This window comes from Manis javanica, chromosome 9 (assembly GCF_040802235.1).
Source record: "Manis javanica isolate MJ-LG chromosome 9, MJ_LKY, whole genome shotgun sequence".
Taxonomy (NCBI): domain Eukaryota; kingdom Metazoa; phylum Chordata; class Mammalia; order Pholidota; family Manidae; genus Manis; species Manis javanica.
Genome location: NC_133164.1, coordinates 91,688,109 through 91,706,771, shown reverse-complemented (window position 1 = coordinate 91,706,771; position 18,663 = coordinate 91,688,109). Strand labels below are relative to the sequence as shown.

At 44.9% G+C, this 18,663-nt stretch overlaps 1 protein-coding gene across 11 annotated transcripts in view; it reads right to left on the bottom strand.

Moving 5' to 3' along the window:
• FHOD3 (formin homology 2 domain containing 3) overlaps positions 1–18,663 on the bottom strand; it is a 523,260-nt gene that overhangs the window by 52,019 nt on the left and 452,578 nt on the right. For all 11 annotated transcript variants that reach the window (XM_073212918.1, XM_073212919.1, XM_073212922.1 and 8 more), the window contains 2 exons: positions 14,543–15,414; positions 2,749–2,907 (listed from right to left, as the gene is read on the bottom strand). In XM_073212918.1, the coding sequence (XP_073069019.1) occupies positions 2,749–2,907; positions 14,543–15,414 (1,031 nt within the window). The remainder of the gene's footprint in view (positions 1–2,748; positions 2,908–14,542; positions 15,415–18,663) is intronic.

Here is an 18,663-nt window from a genome sequence, read left to right as displayed (position 1 = left end):
TTGTCATTTTTTCCTTCAACCAGGCCAAGTCTGGTTATATTTGAAGCCTCCCTCTGTCTGAATCTGAAGCTTTTGTAATCTCTAAAAAACAGTGGTAAGTAAATAGGATGGCTGGAGTGTGTGCTCCAACCGCCCTGGGTTTGTCCAGATGAGATGAAAGACACTCTACAGGTGGTTTGTCCAGGCTGGCAGTCCCCGCCTGCCCAAGGCCAAGCCTGTGCGCTTCTCCTCCCTTGCTCCTTCTGGGGGTCCCAGAGCAGGGCTGGGCTGCCTCCCTCTTCTTGCTGTGTGGCAGCTGCCTTAATGTCCCTCTCTGTATTTTCCTGCCATCACCTTCTGTTCTGTCTCCTTTATACCCTCTGTCCCAGTCCACCACATGCCCTCATACCCTGGTTACCCCTTGGATATGTTGCCTGGCCTCATTTCAGGGTTTGGAGCTCAACTTTCTGTCCAGCCAGAAAGAAAATGCATTCTCCTCCTTCTGTCTGCTCCTGGAACAGGGTGTGTGTGTTCCCTGGAGTAGGGGTGCTTAGGCCTTTCATGGCTTCCTAGGGCTGTCATAATGAAGTACCACAAACCAGCGGTTTATAACAACAGAAATCTATTCTCTCATAATTGGAGAGACCAGAGTTCTGGTATCACGGTGGTCGGCAGGGTGATGTTCTCTCTGAAGGACTTAGGGGAGGAATACCTTCCTTGCCTCCTCTTAGCTTCTGGTAACTGTAGGCATCCCTGGTGCTCCTTGTTTTATAAACACATCACTGTGATCTCGGCCTCCATCATCACATGGCCTTCTGCTCTGTGTGTGCCCCTGTGTGGTATCTGTCTTCATGGGGCATTTTCCTCTCCACGTCTGTGTCCAAACTTCTCTCTTCTTAAAAGGATATCAGTCACTGGACTAGAAACCACTCAAACCCAGGGTGACTGTATCCTAACTTGATCACATCTACAAAGACTGTATTTCCAAGTAAGGTCACATTCTGAGGCTCAGGGTGGGCGTGGATTTTGAAGGAACACTACTCAACTCAGCGCAAACCTCTAGGAACAACAGTTTTTGCTATGGAAGCCTCTCCTTCCTTAAGCACAAAGGCATGCCTGCCTGGCTGAGTTTGGATGCCACCTCGCCCCCCATCCCCCCCACGCCCCACAGCTCCCTCCCACACTCAGGGCCATGGGTGAGCTGGCACAGTGGCCTGAGCCTGTCCTCTCTGCCAACTCTTCTGTCAAGGGCTCGCTCTTCCTTCCTCCCATCAATGTTCATTGATTCCCTCCACTCATGAGTCTTTCAAATAAGACTGTGTATGAATGAACCCCAACTATGGAAAGGCTTTAAAGGAATCCAATTGGCAATCCAATTCCTTGCCAATAGGAGGATGGAGTGGGTGTCACCCCATGCCATGAAGCAGTAGCCTCCTATCCCCACTCTGACCCAGTGGGTCCTGAGCTCTATCACCCATCTGTAGGAATCTTGGGTCCATGGCTCCACTCACTCTTTCTCCATTACTATAATATGAGATTTAACTTACTGTAAGTGGCATCAGCCCATGTTTAAGGGACAACAGGGCCTAGTGGAAGAGCTGGGGAGCCATGGCTCTGGCCAGGTAGTTACCCAAACTCTCTCCACTCTTTCCATTCAAATCGACATATATGGAAGACTCAGTTAGCTTCAATTCTCCAGCTTATCCACTGAAACATATCTCTACATACCCACATGCCAAGAGAGAAACAGCTACATACATGGATGTGAGCACACACTGAACACCTTACTTTTGAAACTTTTAAACACATTTGGTTTGAAATGATGTGAAAGAAGATGTTACCAGCCTCTTGAGGAGATGATCACATTCTTCCATGTTGAGGTAGGTGGTTAGAAATGTGGTCAGAACAGGCACAGTCGCAGGGGGGCCATCAGGTGAGAAAATGGGGATCAACAGAGGTGAGGCTTAGAACCTTCCCCCCACCCCCCGTTCTGAGAGAAATCTTCTGCATACGTGGATGTTTTATTGCCCTTGTCTAGCTTGGATTAACACATAGTCTACAGGCACACACCTGATCATCTACATTTTCTCTCTTACAACACTAAACTATGTTTTCTACCTTTATCTTGTATCTACCTACCACTTCAGCATTTTATTAAAAATAATAATAATAAAGAGAGAAATGTGGTATCCACATATAAATCAAGTATAAAAATCAAATGAGTATTCATATTTGAACTGACTGTTTATAGTTCATAATGCATGAGCAAAACTGAAAGCTTCTGTGATGACTGCCCTTGTAATGTTCACCATGTAACTTATTCACTATGTAAGAATTTGTTCTCCATGTAAGAACTTGTTCATTATGCTTCAGAAGAATGGAAACTGATGAAAATTAGGCTTGGGGTGGATTAATGATTGTGCATTGAGCATTGACCCCCCCTATACAGAATTTTATTGTTGTTAACAACCATTTGATCAATAAATATGAGAGATGCCCTCACAAAAAAAATAAAATAAAAATAAAAATAAAAAAAAGAAATGTGGTCAGAAATAAACAAGGGAATGAGATCTCTGAACTTCTTATGCACAGGGGGACTCCCCCAATGAACACGTTAAAAAAAGTGAGAATTATTAACATTATTCAGAGTCTGGCTGAAACAGAAAAATGTCAAGTCACCCTGTGGAGAAAGTCACACTGGACACAGTAATGTTCTACATATGCGACATATTACAGAACACAAGGAGCGCTTGAGAGAGCTCCTCTTACCTCAATTCCTTCTTTGTTTAAGGCATATTCATCAAAGTTCAGAATGGCTATCTTAATTGTCCTTGGTGGGGGCAGGACCGTCAGACCGATGTTAATAGCGTTGCTCCTCTTGGGGTCCAGAACAATGATCTCCTGCCTTTTTCCATCTGCTGCAGTTTTCTGGATGATAAAATAAGGAGAATCCAAGATCAATGCATCATCTTTGTCTTGTCATTATTAAAAGCAAACCTGCTACTTATTTAGAGATGAAAGCTAATGGCCCCGATTCAGCTCAGGGAAGGCCTGGCTGCTGCTCAGCACAGAAGAAAGAGATCAGGGATTAGCTCTGAGAAGCTGCCGAGCATGGGCCAGCAATGGAACTCTACCAGTCAGGCACATTAAAAGTAAAATTGATTTTCCTTCAATTGGAAAAGTGATATTTTGCAAGGAAAAAACAAACTTGTTTTTTTCCATAGAAGCAGTGGAAACAAAACTAAAACCTCTCAGAGCTCCCTTCTTGTGGGCTGCAAAGTGTTGAAATGTGTCCTGGTTGGCCATAGTGCATATGGTTGGTGCCCAGAGACAGGTGCTGAGAACACAAGCATGACGAGGAGAATCCTGCACTGCTGCCTGGTCAGTCCCTCTGGATCCCCAGCTGTGTTGTCTCAAGGGTGCTTTCACCATTCCAACGTCCTATACCCTTTAACCAGAGTACCTGCTACACTTAGACATCTGGGCAGGTGAAGAGGGGACTTCCAAGGAAGGTAAATGAAAGGGCACATGCTGCTAAAGAGGAATGAGAGACGAACAGACGCAGAGACTGAGGAGGGAGCAGAGGCAAGGGGTCCAGGTATCCTCACAGAATCTGTGCATAGTGGCCTCCCTGTTGGCCAAGGCTGGCCAGGTCGGGACTAGCACATGGCCAGAACCTAATGAATGTGGAGGTGCTGAGCCGACACTTGCCCAGGGCTGAGGTGACCAGGCCCCCAGTTTTCCCCTTCAGCTCTTGAATTAAGGGCAGGTGGCAACAGAGACAAGTGGAGGAGACTCTGCTCAGCAAGCACCCTGTGCATGCTCAGGTTTCCCAAGGCAAATGGAGCTAGGAGAACGACTGTTTTCACTCATAGAACAAGCCTTGGACCATGATGGATAAGGCACAGTGGATCTTCTGAAGGAAAAGACACATTGTGGGAGGGCTCGGTAGTGGGGAAACTAGCTCACCTGGTGGTAGGGGGTCAAGGTTTGGAGGAGGTGGCATTTGAGCTGGGCCCTAAAGAATGTCTAGGATCCAGCCTGGAGCCGTGGGAAAAGATAAGGAGATAGGAAGTGGCATTGTCTGGGTCACTAGGACCTACCAGGGATGTAGCTGGAGGTTTGGGGCCCACACCCAGGGGAACTCAGGACCCAGCCACTCCAACTCCATTGTGGGCAGGCCCCAGCCAAGTAGCTGATTGCTGCTCACCATTGGTCTCCTGCACTGAGGCCACCCTACTGGGAGCTGCTGAGTTGTCTGGAGAAGCTGGCCTCTGCCCCACCAGAGGCTGAAACTGGCAAGGAGAAATGGACTGTGGCTCCTCAAGTCCTACTGAGCCCTTCAAACTCAATTGCTAAAATTCCATTTTAGATCCTTAAATATGCACTTGGGAATAAATTCAAATTTCTTCACAAAGAAAATAACTGAAAATTTCCAGCTGTTTTGGGGTCTGGTGGCCAGGAGGAACAATTCCTGTGGGTGTGGTCATCAACTTTGAACAATGGCCTCCCAGGGATATGTGGTGTGGAAGTTCCCCCCTCTTTAAGGCAAGCTTGTCTTTTATACACTTAATAAAATAAGTATCAGGAGCCCCTAAAATTTAGCTTTGAAATCCAATTTACAATATCATTTTGTGTGTGGAATGCTAAGAAGGAATAATAAAAGGTTGGACAAAATGCTGAATCCGGGCAGTGAAGCAGGATGTTAGGACTTACAATGCCCACATTGGGGTGCTGAGGTGCCCACCCCTCCAGGCACTGCAGGACACCTACCCAACACCCCTCCCTCTTTACTGCTCACCAACAGGACCTTGATATTTTTTCAGGGTGGCAACATGTCAGTTACACCAGTCACTTTCCTAGACTCTTTGCAGCTCAAGCTGGCCCAGTAACTTAGTTCTGGCTTTTGTTTTCCTGATTAAAAAGGGATAGACCCTGTGGGCCATGCCTTTTGCCCTTCCCCCTTCTTCCTGCCTAGAGTGTGGACATGGGGCCTGGAGAGGCAGCAGTAAGCATCTCATGGGCATAAGGAATGAAGCTACTTTAGGATGGCAGCAGGAAGACAACAGGAGCCCGGAGCCTGACTATTACCCACAGCCAGGCTCCAGTGAGTGGGCATTGATCAAAAGTAGTGATGCCCTGGGAATCAGGAGTTCTCAACCCCATCTGTTCAGTCCTGCCTCACTATAGTGCCTGGAGAGATGGCTGAGCAGGCCCAGCCCACAGAAGCCTTTGTGCAAATGAGTAAAAGAAGGCCTCATCTGTGGAGACATAGCTCCATGGCAAACACCTTGAGAGAGAAGCACCCCTCAGGTTCAGCCCTTTCCCCTCAGCCAGCGTCCACGGGCAGTCAGAAGCCTGCACGGATCTATGTTGTAGCTCTGAGCCCCATCCTCAATAGAATCCAATTTGTGCCAGTGGACACAGCCACACACTCCCCTGTCAGTCAGGGAGAAGCGAGCTGCCAAGTGTCCTGAGAACCCGGGGAGAGCCAGCCCATAGCAGACTCCACGTTTTCAGAGCACTTCCACTTACTTTGTGAAGAAAAGAATAAGAATTAAAATAATATCTGAAACTGAATTATTCAAGTGAAGAAAAGAATAAGAACTAAAATAATATCTGAAATTGAATTATTCAATCTCTGGATTTTATGCAAGAGGTTATCTTAAATGCTGCTTTTCATAAATGAAACAACTCGCATGGATGCTACTGGGCACTCAGTGCTTTGGGTCCATTCTGCTGGAGGTGAGAGAGTGGCCATGCAGGGCTGTCTGACTCTCCTCCCTTCCCACAATTACCTGGAGTATCACATGCAAGGAAAAGCCAGTTCTCTATGCCTGGGAGCACATGTCCATGTCTAAGCAGCCATAGATTCTGATCTACTTAAATCATCTTTCATCTGGATCAGTGCCCCAGATCAACAAGTATGACCTTCACTATGTCCTTCATATGATCCTGTGACAGAGTAACCATCGCGCATCCTCTTCCACAGAGCCTCTCAAACCCACCCTTCCTTCATTCCCACTACCTCTACCCCAAGTGTGACCTGCCCAGGGTCCAGCCTCCCAGAGCAGCCCATCACCAGCCTCCTGCTTCCAGTCTCATCTCTCCTTAGTCCATTCATCTTGCTTTTAGCTAAGAGTCTTTTTCAGACATCTCTTTCTTTATTGCACTTCTTTGATCAGAAAGACTGTCCATTGTTTGAAATTAGAAAAATAGGAGATTGGTCAGTGATGGAAAGAATGTAAAGTGGAGGCCAGAGAAGACAGAGCGGTCCTTGTAAAGAAGGTTAGGAGATGATAAATGCCCTCTAAAGGCACCTAGAAGGAAGGGATAAGATGTGATGTGGCAAAGGTGGAACAGAAGTTGGGGAAATGCCAGGAGGTAATGCTTCTAGGCCAGAAATAAGGAAGTTTTGTATTTGATAGGAGACCAGACACATCCCCTTAAAAAGCACCCAAACGAAGAAACAAAACACCAGACCCTCCTAAAATAGCACAAGGCCTTCCTGAAGGAAATGAAATTTTCTTGAGAGTAATAAAGGAAGAGGTGAACACATAGGAAACATCACATTCCCGGATAGGAAGTCTCAGTGTTCTAAGGACGCTCATTATTTCTTATCTATTATGCACATATAAAATAATTTTAATCAAATTTTAACAAGATTTGTTTTTGGAATTTAAAGAATATTCTAAAGTTACTATGAAAAAGTATGTGTATAAAGAGATCAATAGTAGAATTAAATACAGTCTTTGCCCAATCAGTTATAAAAGCTTATTATAAAAATGATATGATTAAAATGTGTGGCACTGGCACTAGAAAAGCTAGAATGACAGAACAGAACAGAATGAAAAAGCTGTCATAAAATGGTCCACGGCACTGCCACAGAGACTCCATGATTAAAGAGTTATGATTCATTATGAAAGCCTGATTTGTAGTATGGAACAAAGAAAGTAATTTTAAGTAAAGAAAACCCAATATGGTAGGTTAATACCATGATAGACTGGATTGACTGACATCTTCCTTAAAAGGGAAGGCAAGAACACAGGCCTGTGTGGGAAGGGCCAAGGGTCACCATGGTGGGAGTATGCCAGACCCCACAAGACCCCCTTGCTGACTGGAGTTCTGAGATATTATTGGTGATGGTCCGTGACAGCAAACCCTGAGCTGAGGCAGAAAAAGCTGAGAAACAAGCTCAGCTCTCCAACACTGTCACAGATCCTGTTTTCTTAAAGAGTTATTTCCCAAGTGCCTGTTTGTTGACTACTCCTCAAGTGGGGGTATTTCTATGGTGATTAACAAAAAATGTGTATCTGTGGAGGGCTGGGATGCCCCTGACACCAATGGCCAGTCCTAGAGCAACAGGAAATGGGGGTTTCTGTCTCAAGTCTTTGATAACAGGTCAGTCAGCCAAATGTTTGCCCCGTTCCTCAGTGAGTCCCAAGACCTAGCAGGGAGGAAAGGATGTTCGAAGTAGGTTCCTGAGGGCCCAGAGTCCAAGCACAGGACACTAGACTAGAGTGAAAATGGGAACTGTCACTGGTGTGAGATGGTTTGCCCAGCAAGAGAGTGGAAATGAGGTAGTATCGGGGAAATTCCTGTGGAACTGCCTCTGAACATGCTACTTTTCCAAATATGTCTAAAAGTGTTCAAGGGAAAAAAGGAACTGGCTTCTTCAAGGTGGAAAGGGTACCCTGGCAAGAAGCCAGCCTCTGTTTTTGTCTCCAGAAAGCCTAGATAAGCTGAATTCATGAACAAAACCAGGTGGTGACACCCAACATGTAGCAGAGCCCTTCCTTCGAAGCTCCATCTATCAGGGAGCCTCCAGCACGCCAATAGTTGCCCTTGCAGAAATATTATCTTTGGAGAAATGGCTGGGATGCCATTTAGGGCTTTTGTTCATTTTTGTTTTTCACTCAGCCAAGAAGACTGCGGGGGAAGGGGGAGGGGCTGTGAATAACTGGTGAGAGAAAGGGGTTACCCTCCACTGAAAGAGATGTTGTCAAGGCTAGCAGAGACCTCAGAGAAAAGCGGCAGGAAGGAGGGCACTAAGGCTGTTTGACTCCTTTCTTCCAAGCTGTCCAAGAGGGCTGAGGGTCCAGCTTCCAGGAAGACCAAAGTGAGCCCTTCCAGGAAAAGGCTTGAGATGGGCTGCACCCAAGGCTACAAGAGTTTCAGGATTTCTGAGAAGCACAGAGGTCTGATTTCTTCTCCCAGCCCACTCCCACTCCTGAGGGGAAAGCAGGCTCAGAGAGGTTGACTAACTTGCTTAAGGTCACACTGTTAGAGGCAGAGTCCAGACCAAACAAAACTTAAAATTTCAATAGTAAAGCATGTAGGTTATTGGGGGAAAAGGAAATTTCTAAAATGACAAGATGAAAAAATTCCCAAGGGAAGAACATGAAGAAGGGTTCAGAGCATGAACTTGAAAGTGGCTGGAACAAAATGGGATTCAGGGATCACATGGGCAGAGTCAGGATGCCAGAAGGGTAACTGGAAATATCCAGAGCATCCAGTCATCCATGTGGGTCAGCTGGGGTCTGACCCATTCATGTCCATCTGACATTTGCAAGTCAATGGACCTCTCTGTGCCTCAGTTTCCACTCTGGCACCTATCCCTCAGGGTTTGTCGTGAGGATGAAATGAGACAATGGAGTTAGCACAATGCTTGGCCGATGGTAAGCACTGGAGAAGTATCTGCTAGGACCATTAGAATGGCATTGCTGGTATGAATACATGGAGAATACTTATGACAATGCAGGGAACATAGAGCTTTCTAAGAATTGACTGTTTGCTATTTTCACCACTAATGACTCCTTTTTATAATTTTTACTCTATACATTGTATTTTTTAAAAAGGTACTGACATATATTTTTCGTAATTAATACACCTACCACATTTACTGATCAGAGGCACCTACATAAATAGGAAGGTCAGATCAGATCAATGATCCCACCCTGGATAGGATAGTCCCAGGGAAAGTATGGAGACTTGATACTTAGAGCTGCTTCCCAGGGGCTGGACAACTCACATGGAACTTTGTGAGTCACTGACAATAGCTCATGGATGCTCATTAGAGTCTGTGCAGATCCTCAGGTACATGGGTTCCCAGAGAAGGAAACAGATCTAGCAAAAAAGCATGCCTTTTTGAAGGAGTGCATCTTGCAAAAGAGATGGTAGAGAACATCTTGGTCTCTGTTTCTAATGAAAAGAATGCCATGATTTCTACAGGCCAAATTCCCCTCTGAGGCTAATGGCCTAGACTCCAGGATGAATAGAAAGGGAGTTCTAGAGAAACATCAGGAGATTTTTCTTCTTTGCCAGGAGATATGGTTGCCTGCATGACTGAGAGCAGAATGATAGAGCATATCACCACCTGGGAGAAACTCAGCATCATTCATCTGAGGAGGAAATAGGTTTGGTCAATCTATGGACACTTTCTGAAGGAAAACCAGAAAATGTAGTTTATTTAGACCAGTGCTTTGCAATGTCTGATGCATAAGAGAATCTCCAGGGATTCGTTTAAACAATAGTGATGCCTGGGTCCAGCCTCAGAGACCTTGATCTCCTCATTCAGAGATGGGCACAGGGTTCACAGATGTTTAAAAGATCTCTCGTGTGACTGGAGTTACTCAGACTTCAAAAAGTCTGAATTCTTTGGAGACAGGATTGTTGAGTGAGTAAAAGTTGTTCTTTCAAGAAGAGAAATATAATTTAAAAATAGGAGAGAAAAGATATAAGGGGTAAGGGAACCCTTCTTAGGACAGAAAAATAGCAACAGCCCCTGCCCCAATTCCAAGATGCAGCAAAGACTTGTCCTGCTGTTTTTATGAGTGGTTGGGGGATAAAGCTGCAGAAAATGCAGGAAGTTCTTAGTTGATGTTAAAATGAGCCTGACATGCCCACCAAATGCCAAGCTGATCCAAGTACTGAGCTGAGCTGTCAAGTTATGGAGAAACAGTCCTTCCCTACTAAGGGGCAATGCAGCCCGGGAGTTTCTGTGGTTGGGGGCAGCTGATTCCGGAGGACACGGCCAGATATCCCTGTAACACCAGGCAACCGAAGCACGGAAATAAAATGGAATACCCTGCTTCACCTCTCCACAGAGTCCTGGGGCTTCTGCCGGTGGCACACCATGGTAAGGAGGGCCGAGGTCCAGAGAAGGGACACCGAGAAACTTCCTCGTGAGGGGAGAGCGTGAAGAGTGAGGAGGGGGCGTGGCCAAAGGCTGCTGCACGCAGTGTGCATGGGTGCACAGGGCATGTTTTCCAGTTTCCTGAAATGCTGACACAAAGGATCACCCCTTTGAATTAATTTTACTAGAAATAAAGGATGTAACTTTTTAAAAGTGGATATTAGCAGATAAAACTTGTCACCCCAGACGGGATTATGGCTGAAAATAGAAAAAGGGCTAAGGCCATGCTTTATCAAGAGAGCTCTAAGTCTGGAGAATACCACGAGGTTTGAGAGTGCTTCCATGAAAGGCAGCCGACCTCTCAAAACACTTCTCAGCGGCACTGTCACAGGCCCTGCGTCTGGCTCAGTAAGACATCAGTTCTGGAAATAGCAAGTCATTCCTCCTTGCTCCCGGCCAACTGCCCAAAAGTAACGCTACAGTCATTTTCAAAACTATCCGTTGAGCAAGTGGCACTGACGACGAGGCCACAATACAGACAGACATCGTAAAGATGTGACAATGGCATTGTCCTAAGTCCTGTAACAGCAGCAATGGCAATACACATGGGAACACATTAAGGTAGAAAAAGAACAATTAAACATCAACAAATTCTAAATAAAGGCTAAAAGCCTTTAGTTAGGAATAAAGCTTTGGAAGAATTTGCCAGAAGAGGCTAGTCTTACTGTTAAGTTTAGGTAAAGTAAGTATTAATTTCCCATATTTGCCCCTTGAATCTTCTATAACCAAGTGGACAACAGTTCCATATCCAACGTCAATGTAGTTTTACCTAGTACGCTTGCCAGGAGATGTTTGAGAGGAAAAGGGAGTGCCCTTGATAATTATGCTGGGGACGGCAGGCATGCGCCAGGGCCCTCTTGTGCACACTAGGATGTATGATCCTCCTTATGCCCCATAGTTGCATTTGGGATTTCCAGGTAGAATTCAGATTTTCTGAGGGTGATGCTAAGTGAAATAGCATATTCTCTTACATCCTTAACTTGAATATAGGGTAGGGAGATTTTACTCTCTTCTCAGGAGAAGAAAATGGAAGAAAGGGTGGGAGAGTCCACGTGGAAAATGATAGTGGGGAGTAATGCTGCCATTTTTCACTTAAAATCAATGATTCACAACTTTGTTTGAGTTTTTGGTGAGCTTTTAAAAATAATCCAGGCTGGGGCTTACCCCAGACCAAATAAATCAGCATTTCTGAATTTTTTAAAAAAGAAGTTGCTGCTAATAGTTTCTGATATATTTTGAAACTTCAAGATTAATAATGTTGAACAAATTTTTCCAAATCCATTCTGGAACCCCCATCCCTGTGATAAACCTGATGAACCCAAGAGAGTGAGACAGCATTGAGTCCCCAAACGGGAAACCAAGTCTCCTTTTTCCTTTCATTCCCTTTCACTCCATCCTTATCTTGGTCTGCCTGTAATCTGGGATATGAACCTGTCCTTTGGGAGCAGGAGGGACTTTGCTGCCCTTGATTAGGCAGGTCACCTTCTGGGGCTCCTCAGGATGGTGTCAATTCCATGGGGAGTCCTAACTCCATACCAGGCTGTCTGCCCTAACATCTTTTCCTGGGGTCATTTTAACTATATCCTGTGTGATTCACATCTTAGACAGCAGTAGAAACACAATATGATGAAATTTAGAATGGATTTCTTTCTTCACAAAACATAATTAAAGTCATCTTACTAAAAAGCTGTATATTTTCTGCTGTGAGAAAAAAGTAGATCCAGTTGCAGAAACTATTTGAAAAAAAATAGTACATCTTTTTGTTCTTATTTCCATTAAGTGGTAACCCAGTCTTAGATCTGGCACATGAATCTTTGTTTTGGGGGATGACTTGGCTGGTCTTAACCATGTCCTAGAACTCTGGTCTGCTGTAAATTTTCTGAAAGAAACTAAAACAGATTTCTTTGCTCTGTGCTGTCTTATGAAGTTTAGCTCATTTTGTATTTGTTGTCCTCTAGTTGTTTAATGAAAAACTTCTCCTGAGCTAGAATTCAGAAGTGGCTGTTTATAGCTGCATTGTAGGAAAATCACAGTCAAGGATTAGAAACAGAAGTAAAATTGGTTATATCATTATCTGTAACATACACATAATGGATTCAACTCTCCAATGTGATATGTTTTAATCCTAACTTGCATTCTCACATCTTGTAACATTTGTAAATTAGCCCCTGCTTACATTTCTTATCCCCCAAAACACAAAGGTATGGGCTCCTGGGTCATGTTAGAACATTCTGAAATCAGTTTGGTAAATTTTTCAATATATTACTTTCCTCTTATGCTCTCGTTTCATTAAGACTAGGCAAACATTGGTCCTTTAGCTAGGCAATAACATATTTAAAGAGGCCCCCACCTACTTCAAGCAAGAGTGGAACTTTGGCCACAGAGAGGGCACCAACCAGACTCTCATCACTGACCACAATGGGACTGAGAGAGCAGGTGAGCCATTCGTTGTGGATATTTTCAAGGAAGCTTTCATCCATTCCCTTTGTAAAAATGAAGTGAGAAGTGCCTTCACTGCTGAACTGTTATTCCCTTTTATTCCTCCCACCCCTGAGTCAGGGCCAGCCTCATTTCAGCAACTGTCAGGGGTCATGAGCAACCAGGGGAAGCCTAGAGGCTGCAGCCAGCCTGATGAGTCCATGTGGGAAGGAAACTGACCAGCCAGATCAGCAGATTGGAGGGTGCTGTGCACTCAGGTCCTGAGTAACTCCTGGAAGCTGAGACTACTGTTTTAACCCAGCCAGACCAGTCTTCCCCCAAATGCCAGGCCTCACTGTAAGAACTGAAGGGGGCATGGGGATGGCTCAGCATCATATGTTACCAGGCCTGGGGATGTCAGGATACACAGACACCAGAGCAGGTGCCCAACATCACTCCTGGGTATCGTTTTCTAGAGAGGACAAAAGGAAGTCTAATTTTAGCTAAAGGAGAGGATTGGTTAGGCATGATTTTCTCTATTGGATTCTAGTGATCTGAATTTATAAACAGAAGAAAACTTTAATTCTGATTTAGGGGGATTCTTGGAGCTGGAAATGGGTTAGACTCACATCTTCACTAAGACTGGGCAGAAATGGACACCAGCGAAAAGGTCAACTCAGGATGAGCAGCAAGCAGATCCCCACACAAGTTTTCACATGCAGCCAACCGATTACAGCTCCCTGGTGCGGCCTTTCAGCATCACACAGTGACCAGCACTGGTGGTGTCACTTGGCTCCTTGTCTGTAGGGCACTCTTGTACATATTTTTTGATTCAGAATCAGTGCCCAACTGGCAGGTTGGGGAGCACAACTCTGACAGCTTTACACTCGCCCAAAAAGATGATAAATGGAACAACACATGCATCTAGTATTAATTCATGGTAATAAGTTCTTGTGTGTTCACTCTAAATGATACTCTACAAAGTATTTTTATAACCCTAGTTCCTGAGAAAATAGTCTTAAATCTGTTTTAAAACTGTAATATATCCAGAATCACACTGTTTACACAAAAAAACAACAGTTCTTTTAGCTATGTAAAGGAGACCCTATTAATGCAGTGAATCATTAGAAATAAAATCTGTGATCCAGTATTCTGCAGCTTCTTTATCAGTGTTCATTAGCCATGACCTTACATTTGATGTCCAATAACTTCATGTACAGGGCTGTCCACTTATGAAAGTGCATATGACATCTCTGTTAAAAATATCACAGCAATACCTACAGAATCCTCAAACATTTATGAAAAATAAGAAATCTAGATTCATGTGTAATATTACAGGATGCTAACTATATGGCTATTTGGAAACATCTAGATAGGGGCAGCATGCAGATTCAAGCCAGGGCATTATCCAAAAAGATGCCTCTTGGATTACTGCCTTTGCAAAAGCATTGTGTGGTTATAGCTGAGGTTCAAATCACCATTATCAATCATAATCAATGAAGGTGAAAGTAAATACATACATCCCTTGGATAAAGTTCACACATTAGATAAATTAGTGTCTACTTTTCTCTAGTTAACATCAACATTATGCTTATATCCCCTGGTTAAGCCTTTGTCTTTTCCTCTAGGTTATTTGGATCTTTGAAAGCTCCTTTGCCTAATAATGTTAGTAAACTACTGTCCCTGTTAGGTACTAAGGGTCTCTAACTCATTAAGCTGACACCTAGCATATGGCACAAAGAGTATTATATTACAGGCATAGTCCTTATTGCAGTAAGTACTCTGTCTATGGTACTTGGATTTTTATATTGACTTTTTTTTTTTTTTTTTTACCAAATTGCAGAAGCAACACAAAGGTAGTTTTATACACAACAAAACAAACTTCTAAGTCATACTCAACAGCAGAAAGTAACTCAGCAAATCAAGAAGGATGCTGGATGGTAGCAGTACCTTTGACGCAGACAGTTCCTTTGATTTAGACTCAAACAGGTGTTCCAGCCTGGATGTGTCCACCTTAATAGGTTCCAGTTTCGACCACAGGAATTCTCTGCAGTGGCGGCTGTTCTTACAGGGCCACTCGAAAGGCCGCACTTCATTCCAGAACAGACGGATGGTCTTCTTTTTCTTGATGAATGCCGGCTGACCCCTGGGTACCTGGGGCCACCCTAAGCCCTGAGGAGTGTTGAGTATTGGAGGAGGGGCCAATAAATTACTGGGGACTGGAGGGGGAGGCAAGCTGTCCAACAGGGGTGGTGGGGGTGGGGGTGGCAAACCCAGAAAGGTAGGTGGGGGTGGGGGAGGCGGCCCTGGGGCTTCCCTGTGACCCAGGTCCACGTCCAGGACGTCGATATCGTCCTCCTCCCCTAGGTCAGTGAAATCCATGTCTTGGATTCTGAGCTCCCTCGGATTGGCCATGAGCTGGTCCCAGATGTAGTCAGATTCTGTCTTTGGCTGTGCAGATGCTTTCTCCAGGACCGTGCCATTGGGCTCACCATCAGGGGAGATGCACCCTGAGATGCTGTTGAATTTCTCGGCAAAGGCTTTCACGCTGCCCCGATTGTCCAGACAGTCAACATCCACCCTCCTGATGCTCTCATCCTGGCCCAGAGAGTTGGCCTGCAAGGTAGATATCCTGCTGGCCAGGCTGGCTACCGCCTCCGCCCCCTGCTCAGTCCTCCCTGCCTCTCCCTCCCCCTTCTCCTCATCATCCGTGGGCTTTCTGTTATGGGCATACAGCATGTCCAGCATGAACCGTTTGTTGGTGAGGATGTCACCACACTGCTCATTTACAGCAGCATCCTGAACACCCGTGGACCACAAACCTGAAAGTATACAAGAGAAAAAAAATGAGAAAGTGGAATGGCCCTCATGTACCATGAGAAAACCAACTAGCAATATGTGGTCTTTGCATGGTAATTTCAGCAAAGACATGGAAACAAAGCAATTAAAGAGGAAGGTTGTCATGGCTGACAAAACACTTTTGACCAGGAATAGATGCTTCATCAAAGTCCAAAGCACCCATTCCAGGATCCAAGACTCCTGTAGGTGTGACACTGCTTGCGGCTTCCCCCTAGGCTCATGGGAGATAGTATCCTTACCTGTCCTGCCCACCCATGACAACTGGTCAGGACCCACCAGCCACTGGGACTAAGGTGCTTTTGTCCTAATGAAACACAGGGAAGCAAGGAAGATGCTCGGTCTCCCACAGCAGCTGTGGTAAAGGCTGTAGAGTCATCTCTGCTTCTTCCCCTACTCCACTCAGCACCCAGACAGCTCAAAGTGCATGGAGAAATGCACAAACTATGCATTTAGTCACACTTCCAGTTCATAGTTGCTAATCTTCAGGAGACCCTTAATGCTCCCTGGCAGTCTTATCCATGACCTCCCCTAGATGACCTCTGACACCCCACCTCCTCTCTCCTCTAACTGCCCATCCCCATTTCATTTTACCCAAGCACGGCCTTGCTTCCTAGTTCAGTAACTTAACAGACAAAGCCCAAGATCTTCCAGGGCCTCCATTCCCTCTCCACCCAACCACCTGCACCTTAATCCCAACCATGGCTTCCCTCCAGAGACTAATGATAAACTGTCCCTCGTACCAGGAGTCAACTACTCCATGTGTGCATTTGGAAAACACTCTTTTCAGTTCTCTGTCCTGCATCTTCCATGTTCCTCCTACTTGGCCTTTCTACTGGCATATAAACATGGTATAATTACACCCATCTTAAAAAAACTCACTTGACTCCACTTAGCCGTCCAGCTATAATCCAACTTTTCTCCTTTCAGTTAAAGTAAAGCTGCTTATAAGAGTTGTTTCGCTCACTGTCTCCAGTTTCTCGCATTGTTCTCATGAACCAAGTCTAATGAGGTTTCTCCTCCCACCACCCTTCAAAGCTGCTCCTTTCTAGGTGACTGATGGCTTCCCTGCTAGGTAGACCCAGCTGACCACTCCTTCCTCCTCCTCCCCTTGCTTGGCTTCCAGAACACTGCATCCACATGGTGGGCTCCTTCCTTCAGGCTGCTTGTGCTCAGGCTCCTTTGCCAGTTCCTCATCCCTGACCTTCACGTGTCCTTGGATCTCCTCTCTCCATGCACATTTACTTAGCCATCAGCTCATCCTGTCTCAGTGCTTTAATTACCACCTCAACCCTCACTCCCATTTGCCTCACTGAAAGTGTTTTTCCTGCAGTTTTTCATCTCAGATATGGCAAATTTGGTCGTTTTGTTGCTGATTCCAAAATCCTGAGTCATCCTTGACTCCTCCTGTTCTTTCATTGTACACATCCAACATAACAGGGTGCCCTGCTAAATAAATCTTCATGTTACATCCAGAATCCAACCACCTTCCTCACCACCTCCCCTGCCATGACCCTGGTCCAACCAGCAGGGTTTCTTGCCTACAGCTTTGCAGGGCATCTCCCAGCTGGGCTCAGGTTCCACTCTTGTCCCTCTATGGTCAGTTCTCAATACAACAGCCATGTGGTATATTAAAATGTCTGATCATATCTGTTTGCACAAAGTCTTTTCTAAAGGTGTCCCATTTCACTGAGACAAAAAGCCTTTCAATGTCCATGAGCCTTGTGTGATCTCACCTTAATTTTCTTGACAAGCGTACATGAACTTCTTCAGCTACATTAGCTCTTAAACTTTCCTAAAATTACCAGGCACATTCCAGCTTTAGGAACTTTGCCCCCTGTCCCTGGACAAACTATCCAGTCAATCACATAATTTGTTTCTCAACCTCCTTTAGGTGTTTGCTCAAATAGTATTTTTTCAGTGAAATCTTCCCTGACTGCCTTGTATCTAAAATTGTACAACCCTCCCTTCTCCCCAACACTGCTTTATTTTTCACTTATTACTGTCCGATCTTCCACATGTGCTCCTTTTATACTGCTGCCTTCACCTCATCAGACGGACAATTATAATTACTTGTTAAGCCATCCTCTTGACTGGAATGTAAACTCCGCAAAAGCAGGGATTTGGGCTTGTCTTGTTCACTGCTTATCCCCAGAAGCTAGGATGAATGGACGAATAAGTGGTCAGGAGTGTTATTCTTCTGAGCTTGTTTCCTAAGGGCCAGCAGGGCTGCGCAGTGGCCATTTCTGGATGTGAGTTTGTCAGATATCCAGAGCCTCTGTGGATACTTCTGTTGAGAGGTGTGGCAGGAGACCTAGAGGCCATGTATGTGAACATCAGGAGTTTTCCTTCTACCAAAGGAGAACAGTCTAATCAAACACGCTGGGAGAAGACATTGGTCTCTCCCACGTGGCCCTTTCTTGATCTTACAGGGGAAGTACAAAGGTCCCCTGTGCTCTGTTTCTCCTAGTGTAGCTTTGTCCTTTGTGCTCTGCTCACAGCGGCCTGACCTCATCATGGGATCAACACCAGAACAAGGAGCTCCTGAGCCCTTTTGTATATTTTACAAAATACCCTTAGACAATAATCACCATCAAAGAGAGAGGAGATGGCATTTGAGGACACGATGGAAAAATCTGGTTATTTGGAGTCTTTACAACAGATCAGACAGTCCTGTAGAAAGGGAGACTGCTTTGACGCCAGGAGGCTGCAGCAGATAAAGTGGCTGAGTCTCTCAAAAGACTGCCTCACTCTCCATTTATTGGGAAATGCTGGCAATTTCTTATTTTGGCAACAGGGAAAAGGGCACCACCAGGTAGTATTTTAAATGCGTGTTTTCTTGCTTATTCTCTCCATTTGCTTAGTTCTTTTATCAGTATGCTGTGTGCTTTGCCCCTAGTCATTCCCTTTGCTCTGAAGTCTCTGATACTAATATAGCTGCTCCCACTTTTCTTTGATTAATGTTGGCATGATATATCTTTTTCCAACTTTTAACTTTCCATCTGCCTTTGTCATTATGTCTGAAATGAGCTTTGTATAGACAGCATACAGTTGGTTGTATTTTTATCCACTCTGCAAATCTCTGTCCTTTAATCAAACCACTGATATGTTAGGGTCTTTGAGTCTGACATTTTATTTGCTTTGTTTGTTTCCTTTGTTTCAGTTTCTGTTTTTCCCTTCTCTTTCTCAGGGTAAGTTATTTGAACATATTTTTA